The sequence below is a fragment of the Lactuca sativa genome, chromosome 2, assembly GCF_002870075.4.
Source record: "Lactuca sativa cultivar Salinas chromosome 2, Lsat_Salinas_v11, whole genome shotgun sequence".
Lineage (NCBI taxonomy): Eukaryota > Viridiplantae > Streptophyta > Magnoliopsida > Asterales > Asteraceae > Lactuca > Lactuca sativa.
The window spans coordinates 197,060,266-197,070,883 of record NC_056624.2 but is presented as its reverse complement, the minus strand read 5'-3'; the positions used below and the strand labels follow the sequence as shown (position 1 = coordinate 197,070,883).

The window sequence follows — 10,618 nt, the reverse complement described above, 5'->3', positions numbered from 1 at the left end:
ATGCAATTCAAGATTATTGCTAAAATTTTAGCAAAATGATTGGCGGTGGTTCTTCCTGATGCTATTAGTATGGAGCAGTCGGTTTTCCTTAAAGGACGGCAAATTTTAGATGGGCCTCTTATGGTTAGTGAGTTAATATCTTGGGGAAAAAGAAAAAAAAAAGAAATTCGTTATTTTTAAAGTTGATTTTGAGAACGCGTATGATTCTGTTAGTTGGGACTATTTGGATAAATTTATGGAGTTTATGGGTTTTGGTGTGAGGTGGCGGTCTTGGATTCAAGGTTTATTGAAAAATGCTAGATCTTCTGTTCTTGTTAATGGCAGCCCAACTGAAGAGTTTAATCTTCTTAGAGGTCTTCGACAGGGTGATCTGATCTCTCATTTTTTGTTTCTAATTGCTATGGAGGGTCTTCATATAGTTATGGAGGATGCGGTTGTTTCTGGAAATTTTCGTGGGGTTGAGATTGAAGAGGCTAATTTAGAGATTTCTCATCTTTTTTATGCAGATGTTGCTTTGTTTTTGGGTAAATAGGAGGAGGGTAATGTCAGAAAACTTATCACCATCCTTCGTTGTTTTTATATGGTTTCGGGTTTAAAGATTAATCTTGTTAAATCTAGTTTGTTAGGGGTGGGTGTTAATCAGTTTGAAGTTATTTCTCTTGCTTCTATTATGGGATGCGCTGCAACTAATTTTCCTTTTTCTTATCTTGGAATTCTGGTGGGTGGGTCGATGAGTTGTATTAGTAGCTGGGATGTGATTGTGGATAGATTTCGTAACAGACTCTCTAAATGGAAAGTTAAAATGCTTTCCATAGGTGGCCGTTTAACTCTGGTTAAATCAGTTTTGCGCAGCCTTGGGATTTATTTCTTTTCTTTGTTCCGTATGCCGGTAACAATTTTTCATTTATTGGAGTCGTTTAGGGCTCGTTTTTTTGGGGTATGGAGGAAGATCAAAGGCGTATTCATTGGGTCAAATAGGATACTATCCTTAATTCCAGGGATAAAGGTAGGTTACAGGTTGGCAGTTTGGATGCGTTTAACCGGGATCTCCTTTTTAAATAGAAGTGGCAGTTTCTTCATGAGTAGTCTTCTTTATGGGTGAGGCTTATTAAAGGGTTATATGCTCATTCTCGGGGCTTGTTTCATGATGTGTGACATAAGGAGGTAGGGGAGTTTTGGCTGACAGTTGTGGATTGTATTAAGAGAATGGAAAGTGAGGATGTTTTAGATTCTGATGCTATTTCGATTGTTGTGGGTGATGGGTATGTGGCTTGGTTTTGGGAGGATGTGTGGTGCGGAGGTGTGTTGTTTAAAACGCATTTTCATAGGTTGTTTTCGTTATCCTTGCTGAAAGATGGGTTGGTCTCGGATTTTTGGCCTTTTGGGGGATGGAATTTCTCTTGGAAGCGTGGAATTAGAGGAGGAGTTGAAACTGAACAATTAGAGAGTTTTATGCAGATTTTGACTCCTATTCAGTTGACTTCTATTCCCAATAGATGGTCCTGGAGTCTTGATCCAAGTGGGGTGTTTTCTATTAGTTCCATGATAAGGTATATTGATTCTGTTTCTCTTCTGGTTAGCGAAGTTGGGACTAGATGGAATCGGAATGTCCCAATTAAAGCTAACATTTTTTTTGTATAGATTGAGGTTAAATAGAATCCCTGTTCAATCTGTTTTGGTGGATAGGGGTGTTGAGCTAGAGTCTATCCTTTGCCCTATTTGTCAGTCTGAGGTAGAAAGTATTTCGTATCTTTTTTTTTCCAATGTGAGACGACTCGTCAGATTTGGAGGCGAATTGGGTTGTGGCTTGATGTTTCGTTTCCTATTGACCCTGGTGTTCCAGAGATGTTTGATTGGATTGATTCTCTGTTGATTGTTTGTACGCATCGGTCAATCTTGGAGTCGATTTGCATGGCGACTTTATGGGTGATTTGGTCTTATAGGAATGGTGTCATTTTTAGCCCTAATAAGTTTAAAAAGCATCTTTTGTATGATACTATTGTAGAGTTGTTCTTTCGGTGGTTCTCCCTTAGGAATTCTAAGGTCTGTGTTAGTTGGAGTGATTGGATACGCAATCCGCTAATGACTTAATTTTGTATTTTGCTAGCTCCTAGCTAGATGTTTATTTTTAATGTGAGTTTTGCTATTGTTAAAAAAAAAATTTGGATAATAAATATATTAATTCGGATACACTAAAAGAATGTGTTTATGATTATCTTGAAAAAACATTAAATTCTAACAGAATACTATTAACATATATTATCAATATTAATAATTTTTAATGCATACAGATTTTATATGAAAAGAATTTTAAAATCTTATAATCAGTAATTATATTCATTCTTAAAAAATCCAACTGTGAACATACATAAACGACATTTATTCTAAAAGAATACAAGTAATAATGGTTAACAATTATATTTATTCTTAAATAATAAAAATATGAATGGTTAAAATCAAATAAAAACATTGAAATCTAAGTAAGACACTAATACATTTTGATAGAATATTGTTGTTAATCGATTCTGATAGAAAAAAAATGTTAATCCATTCTAAACGAATATTGAAGTGCTTCTTCACAATAGAAACACTTGTTTCGTATCAAGCTTCTTCTTTAACAATGCATAACCAATCCAACACTGCAACAACCAACAACATCTTAGTAAAAAAATTCAAAACAAAAAAAGTCCCACAACATATTACACATTTTATGATTCGAAAAGAACATACCAATGAAAACCCTAAAACGATACATTCTAACAACCTTGCTACATTCTTAGTGGTCCTGGGTGTGTGTGCCATACTAACTTATAACCACTAACCGACCATTCAAAAAACATATTATAGTAGGTTGACTTGATATATATATATATATATATATATATATATATATATATATATATATATATATATATATATATATATATATATATATATATATATACATTTGTAATATAATCATAGATAAGTGAAAGTAAGAGATTCCATTCCATTGAAATAGTTGGAAAAAAAGTAATTAAATAGTCAAAATGATAGTTAAGTGAAATTACAAAATACCAATGTGTGTTGTGTTTGCTGAAGAAATGAGAAGCATTCAGTAAACCTAGACTAGAATAGTCTAAGTGTTGAAAATACTAAAACAGAGTTTCAGAATCATCAAGTGGCAAGTAGTGCGGAAAATAAAGAGTTGTGAATCAATCACATTAATAGAAAAACGTTTTTTAGACTTAAGATCAATGATTCAAATGTGTCTCATATTCATGAAGATTCAATTACAAGTGTTTGAATGTAAAACACACTAAAAACTCTCAAGTGGCTCTCTGAAGACTAGTCTAAGCAGTAATTGTGCAAAATGAGTATGAATGATAAAAAAATAGCAGAAAAGAGCAACTTTATAATGGATCCCAAGGGGCCTATTTATAGGCTTTGGAAAAGCCCATGACATGGCTTGACCAATCAGGTGTTGACACGTCATCATGACTTAGCCATCAGTTGACACATTTGCCCTACTTAACGGAGAATGGATGGAATATTCCAATTACGTTAGTATTCCGTTAGGGTTCCATCCAAATTATGAGTCTTCATATTTCTTGATCGTTCTTGATCAGCATTGAAAATGTGATGAGCAACATGAGCATCATGTTGCTCAATTGTCTTCTTAGATGTCATCAACTTCTAGAAGTGTTGTTGACCAATTTGAGTTGTTTCTTGAATGTTGGACTGTGTCTTGAACTTGAAGATGTACAATTGCGTGTTCAAGATGGACCATGGACAAAATGCATGTGTCTTTGAGCATTTGGGCGTGCCTTCATTATACATGATGAGCCATATGCAATCTTGTTGAGCCATCAATGTGGTCATGTTAATCCATTGACTTGAGTTGAGCCATCACATATTCATGTTGAGCCATAGAGTTGTGGATGGGCCAACAATGTTTCTAATGAGCCATCAATATTTCAAATGATTCACCAGCATCTTGATGCTCCACATATGATCTAGACGTGTCATCTGAGATCATGATGATCCAACTTGCTTTCTTTAAGTGCTCCATGTCAACAGTAGGTGCTCCATGTAAACTTCAAGTACTCCAACATCTGATTCTTCAAACACATGTTGAATCTTTAGGATCTTTTCAACCTGAAACATTTTGATAATGTTTATTAGAAAATGTAAATCAATACTCAACTTAATTCAAGTGACAATCACATAAAAATATTTCCAATAGTTCCCCCTATGTGATGATTACTGAAATAAGATGTCGTAAAAAGTGTGTAAAAGGAAAAATATTGATTTAACATTTTCCCCCTCTGCTTCAATGAAATTTTCTGTTGAAGCAGATATATACACTTAAAAAAAACTTTGAAAATAATTAAATAGAATATGTTCCTCAAACTTGAATTATTTTGTTAAAAAAAATTAACTATCAACATGACAATTGAAAAAAAAAATGGAATTGGTTAAAAAAAAATGTTCGAATTTGCACGATCTAGACAAAAAATTGTTTTGTCAAGATAAGAAAGTATAGTGATAGATGGAAATAACTTGCAAACTCATGTTGTGTTTTATTTAGGCCAAAAGTTTGAAGAAAAATCAAGTGTTGAATAAAAATGAAAGACTTGATCTTTTTCTACAAACTGGAAAGAAAAAAAAAGTGTTAAGTCTTGACCATAAAAGACTGTAGCATATCAAAAACATTTCTTTTATCATAATCTAGGGAAGAATCCCGTGTTGCGGGTGTCGGAGTGGCGGTGGGTTGGAAGGTATTTTATACAACAAACTTTACAATGCTTTACATATAATACCACGTATTTCTAAAAATACATACGTATGAAAATGGTCAAGTAAAATCAAATAAAAGTGCACTGTTATATCTTGTAGATAATCCCAATGTGTTGAGCACATCCAATGCTTTCATTTAAGTTCCCAGCACAAAAGCTCTGGTGGGCCAACTTCAGTTTCACATTCTAGCTGTTCATCTCCAATTTTGAAATAAGGTTGAACAATCACCCAACAACATTGTTTTACAATCGAAAAAGTCCCTGTAATAATTGTTTGGCTTCCAACAATTACAGCAAGTATTAAGTATAAAAAGTAAAGGATGTAAAAGCTATTTGAAAAAAATAGATATTTCCTAAATAAACTTATAAAAGTACATTGCTATTTTGTAACATTAACCCTTAAAAAGAAATCAAGATCAGCAAACCTGGATAGGCAACTGAGAAAAGTGTCCAAGATCAGCAAACATAGCTTCCGACCCTAGAAATAAAAGTAACAAAAAATGAAAATTTTATATTAAAAATCGAAAATTTATACAAAATAAGACCAATGTTGTATTTATATAAAAAAAACGCTTACCTGTGATGCATAATAAGATGCCCCGTTAAAAAAAATTCCAACATCCGGTTTGGGTTTGTTTTTAAGGTATCTATACATGTGAACCGGAGATAATGCCTTATAAATGTGAGTATTCCAATGAAGAATATTGTATAACCTAATTGAAATGATGCATAAGAGCAATAATACAACCATAGGAGCAAATAAGATCAAACATGTCGATGGTCTGGAATGCTTCTTAACTCCACTTCAACACTCTTTTGTTGATATAGACTCCTAACTGCTCTCTAAAAAAGACTTATCCGTGTAAATCATCAATATAATGATAAAAAATTAAGCTATAATTTATTACCTTGGTGTAATATCATCATCTTCGTAAAAGTATAAGTATGTAACAAAAATTTGACACCTTTCCAACATACTCTCCTTGCTATGCGGAAGAGAGTTACGTCTTAATCTGTCACTTTTTTTTTTTACCTAAAATTATAACTTATATTTCATGTGTATTGTTCCAGGGCCAAAATTTCAACAAATGGTAGTAGCAATATAATGATATGCAAAATTACCTTTTTTATATTCTATTTAAAATTTTATGCATATGTTCTTATCAAACAATTCCATGATATGATCACCACATTATTTTGGCAATTTAGCATATAAAATAGCCCAAAACAGAGAACATCAAACCGAAGTGAAGTAATCTGAGTCTTGATCCTTCATATTTAACTTCAACATTTCCAAGTGAAATAATATTTTCCATCAAATGAAGATGAAAATGAATCAAATTAATTGGGTTAAACAGTGCAAATTACAAGGTGAAAGTAACGACTGTGTATATTAGATATTAAGAAATCATAAAAAGAAAAGAAGCATATAATTTGTACGACTAATAATATCATAATAAAATGATGATACCTCCTCATCCTCAACTAAAGATGAAGCTTTTCTCATAAATTCTCTTGAGAATTGTGTTGGATCTACATCCTTTTCAGCCGACCTACCACTAGAAGGATCATGAATTGAAAATCAAACAACTATATTTAGTTTAGGCCAATGTTTATTATTCACAAATTTATAGATGTGAGATTTAAAAATGCTTAATATGACAAAGGAAAGGAAGCAATTAATACCTAGAAACACAATCTCACTTTTTTTTGGTGTTAAAGTTGACAAGTGCTGTAAAATAAGATAGAATACATTAACTCATGAGAGCGGCATCAACTTTTACATTACCAACCGTTCAAAAAAACAAAAAAACAAAAAACAAAAATCACAAGAGGAGCATAATTAACTGTTAGAAAAACAAATGAACAAAACTCACTTTTAAGTAATTTCTTGGTATCATGGGTAGCTCAATCTAGCCACCAACATCAGTAACTTTTTCCTGCATTAAAAAAATTGAAAATTATGAAACAAAAATTAAGGTAGACAGATTATCTTACATCTACAACCACATAAACTAATTAAGGATGTGATGAGATCCCATAAAATGCAAATGCAAAGATAAACATCATAAGAATAAGACAATTCTACCAAACCCTAAAAAACATAAATACCCTTGCTAGTCAGCCGAATACTAACCAATTTTAAGAACAACGTTTGCAAAACCAACCAATTAACACAAGAAAGACCTTATATATCAATACATGAAACATAAGTTAACAAAAAAGAATAAATCAGTTTCTTTTAACATCAATACCCCTTCTAAAGCTGATAATTAGCAAAGGAATGACCAAAAAGATCCTGCTTCCATTTTTTTTATCTCTTGATAAAGTGATCTGAGTGGAAGATGTACCTTTAAGTTGATTGTTCAGGCTTTAAACTTGGATAATTTCACCATCATCTCTTCCTTGAGATTTATGAACTAATAAATTCAACATAGCAAAACCTATACATAGACAACCATTACAGAAATCATGAGATAACACAAACTCATTAAGAAAACTGGAGTAAAATATGCAAAATTTTCTAGTGAAACTAAAGAAGTGGTAGCATAAAGAGGCAGATCAAGATCTATAGTGCCATCATTGACCTGTATTAATTACAACAACCCGTACCTTCAATCAATGAGCCAAGATCTGAGCCAAGATCTGTGGTAAATCCTTCAAAACCAAAAAAAATCAGTGTAAACTATAAAGAAAGATAAATAGGAACTTGAAAACTTAAGGATCTTAGTGGCACTACCTGGATGAAGAGCTTCATTGTCAAAAAAACAAAAATGGCTCTTAGAGGTAATTCAAGTGGCTTCCGTAGAACCAACAAATGGAACGTTGTCACCACAGACAACCATAAACCCCCTATTTGGACTGAGCTTCATGTTATGAACAGAAAAATTAAAATAAAAAAATAAAAAATAAAAAAACAATATTATAGATCTTATATAAATCGTCATAGATCTTTTACATGCAAAATCAGAAGGAAAAAAGAAGAAAATCAGGAACCTTTCAATAAAACTGGGAACCAAAATCAAAATCAAAGCAATACCCAAAATTGCTTCTTCCTTGTCATAAAAACTGGATATTTCACCTCCACCTTCCACCACCAAACCTCTAGGAAGATTATCGTGGGGAAGGTAACTGAGATTAGAGACATTAGGGAATATACATGAAGAAATAGATGGTGGCTATGGTGGTTACTGGAGGAATCTGAGTAGGTGATGGGTTAAAAGATGGAGTGATTGTGGGAATCTTTCCATGAACCTACTCTAAAATCTCGTCTGATTGTGGGAAGTTTTCCATGAACCTGCTAATAGAGACACAATTAGGGCATGAAATAAAACCGGAAGATGTAAAATCGAGGAATGGGCTGATGCGATTGCCTTCCATCTCCAATTCCTTGATTCGCCTTCATGTCCAGCGAAAAAACCATGAATGAATGATGTAGAGTGATGTTATTTTTAGGAGGCCACAAAGACACTTGAACTGAGGAAACCCAAGAAAGCAAAAAACATTAAGGACGATGCTATAGAAACGCCATTACCACCTGTTTCCTTCGTGTTTCTTTTTGAGCAGTCAACGATCGAAGGAACCCACCTCCGTTTTCTTTCTCGATGAGTATTGGAGCCAGAAGTTCATCAAGATTCATACTACGTAAGGGTTTTCCAAGATCTCCTAATTGCTGTTGAGCTTCATATAAAGTTAGGTTATATGATGAACCTTGTCTTGCCAAGCCATCTGGTTTTGGTAGTTGGGGCTCGCCACGACGCCCGTTTGATCCCATTTTCTCAGTCCACACTTGGGATGTACCCTGTATTTACTAAAGAATCGATCAAAAGTGATGAACCAAAATTAAGATGAAAACCCCTTCCTTCAATCGATGAATGTTGTAAACATACCAGGCGCCTTTAGATTTGTAAATGGCGACCTCATCTTGATGTCGAGTCTTCCGGCAGCTTTGGTAGCCTGAGAATGAAGAGAAGAGTCTAGTGCTTGAAGAGGAATAAAAGAGTGACAAATGAGTAAGGAACCATCAAAATCGGAAATCATCAAAGGAAGGAAATAGTAATCGTTACTTTCAATCGTAATGGAAAGAGTTAGAGGATTAAGGAGCACAAAGCCCTAATCTTGAGGTTAGCTTTGAGGTCTACCGATTATAGCGCGATGACGGTGAGAGAGTGGTCGATGGGAACGTTGTGTTGTGGCAAAGGAGATGTAGAACATAAGAGGAAGACGGAATTTGGTGTTTCCGGTGACGCAGGGTTTTCTGTACCGACGTAGTTGAAGGAGACGAAGGAACATGATATTGTGCAGTCGATGAAGCTAACCCTGAACAAAAAAAAAATTGATTAACTTCACCGATTGAAATTATCAACTGAAATCGGGAAACCATGATATTTGGAGGATGATGAAGCGGTGGGAAAGCTACGAGAAGTAAAACCTTGGACAGAACGGCGGTGGGGGAAGCAAGTAAACACCAAGTAACACAACAAAATAAATGAGGTCCAATCACAACAAAATACTGTTCATCATGCAGTTTAGAATTAGTATATATATAAATGAGATTTTTTTTTAAAAAAAAATCTATAAGTCTCGAAATGAGATAAATACTAAAAAGCTAAAAAAAATAATTTAAATACTAGCTAGGTTTCGATGGTTGCGTGATCCAAAAATTGGCTATACAGCAAATACCCCAAAAAAATAATTAAAAAAAGTTGTTGAAATACAAAGAAAAAAAGAAAAAAAAATAATTTTATGCATCCGAGCCAACATATGCTTAACGATGTGTTTCTTTTCGCGACACCTAGACCATCACAATTGAGTTACTTGCTCTTATGTTTAAGTATCACAAAAAAAGGCGTCACAAAAGGTTTTTTTTGCATAAAACACGTTGTATAGGGCTTGAAAGGAAGGCCCCACAATGAACTTAGGTGTTGTTTGGTTTGCAGAATGTTACTGAAGGAATCTGAATTGGAATTGAAAAAGGAATTTGTCAGGAATTTGAATCCAATTCCATATGTTGTTTGGTTGGCAGGAAATGAAATTGGAATTAATTCCAGAATCTGTTTGGTTCGCAAGAAATGGAATTGGAATTCATGTAAAATGACATAATTACCTTTTTTCTGTTTTGCTTAATTTTACCTTGTTTTCTAACTTATACGTAAAAATACATTATGAAAATTATAAAAATAGTAAAATTTTGGCGGTGGTGGCAGTGGCAGTGGTGGCGGCGACAATGGTGGGTGGCGGTGATGGTGGCTGCGATGGTGGTGGTGACATTGATTGTGGTGGGGAAGTGCTGATGATGGGGGCAATGTCAGCTGGTGGTGACAGTGATGGCGGTGATGGTGATGGTGGTGGCAGTGACAGCTAGTGGTGGTGGCGGTGATGGTAGCGGCGGTCGTGGTAGCGGCGATGGTGGCAACAATGGTAGTGGTGGTGGTGGTAGTGTTATTAGTGGTAGTGGGGGCGACGGTGGTGGTGGGTGATGACATTGGTAGTGGTGGTGGGTAATGGTAGTGGTGGTGGTGGCGGCAATAGTGGCGGTGGTTGTGGTCGGAGGCAGCGGCGACGGTGGTAACGACGATGATGGTAATGGTGGTGGCATCGCAGGCAGTGGTTGTAGGTGGCGGCAGCGGTGATAGTGGGTGGTGGTGGCAGCGACTGTGGTAGTGAGTAGTGGTCATGGCGATGGTAGTGGTGGTCGGTGGCGGTGGCGGTGGCGGTGGCGGCGATGGTGGCAACGACAGCGGTGGTAGTGGTTGTGGCGGTAGCGGTGGTGGTGGTGGTGGTGGCGGTGGTAGCGGCGATGGTGGTTAGTGATAGTGATGGGGTTTTTTGATAAGTCA

At 35.2% G+C, this 10,618-nt stretch overlaps 2 protein-coding genes and 1 long non-coding RNA gene across 29 annotated transcripts; 2 read left to right on the top strand and 1 right to left on the bottom strand.

Moving 5' to 3' along the window:
• The first annotated feature begins 235 nt into the window (after window positions 1-235).
• On the top strand, window positions 236-1,102 carry LOC122196643 (uncharacterized). The gene is made up of 2 exons (XM_042899772.1): window positions 236-524; window positions 627-1,102. The coding sequence occupies exons 1-2, from the start codon at window positions 236-238 to the stop codon at window positions 1,100-1,102; spliced, it is 765 nt and encodes a 254-aa protein (XP_042755706.1).
• A 2,135-nt stretch (window positions 1,103-3,237) lies between these two features.
• LOC111899792 (uncharacterized) lies at window positions 3,238-9,476 on the bottom strand. 27 transcript variants are annotated; one of them, XR_006188416.2, is made up of 10 exons: window positions 7,519-9,204; window positions 7,392-7,436; window positions 7,130-7,222; window positions 6,656-6,718; window positions 6,465-6,510; window positions 5,687-6,337; window positions 5,527-5,621; window positions 5,356-5,425; window positions 5,204-5,256; window positions 4,684-5,039 (listed from the first exon to the last, which is right to left on the bottom strand). It is a non-coding gene; the product is annotated as an uncharacterized LOC111899792 (long non-coding RNA). The 27 variants fall into 27 exon arrangements; XR_006188421.2 differs by having other exon boundaries at window positions 5,527-5,614; XR_002853053.2 differs by having other exon boundaries at window positions 6,250-6,337.
• Window positions 9,477-9,719: 243 nt separating this feature from the next.
• On the top strand, window positions 9,720-10,258 carry LOC111899758 (glycine-rich cell wall structural protein 1.0-like). The gene is made up of 3 exons (XM_023895600.1): window positions 9,720-9,867; window positions 9,986-10,057; window positions 10,104-10,258. Exons 1-3 carry the CDS (start codon window positions 9,720-9,722, stop codon window positions 10,256-10,258), a joined length of 375 nt encoding a protein of 124 aa, XP_023751368.1.
• Window positions 10,259-10,618: the final 360 nt, after the last annotated feature.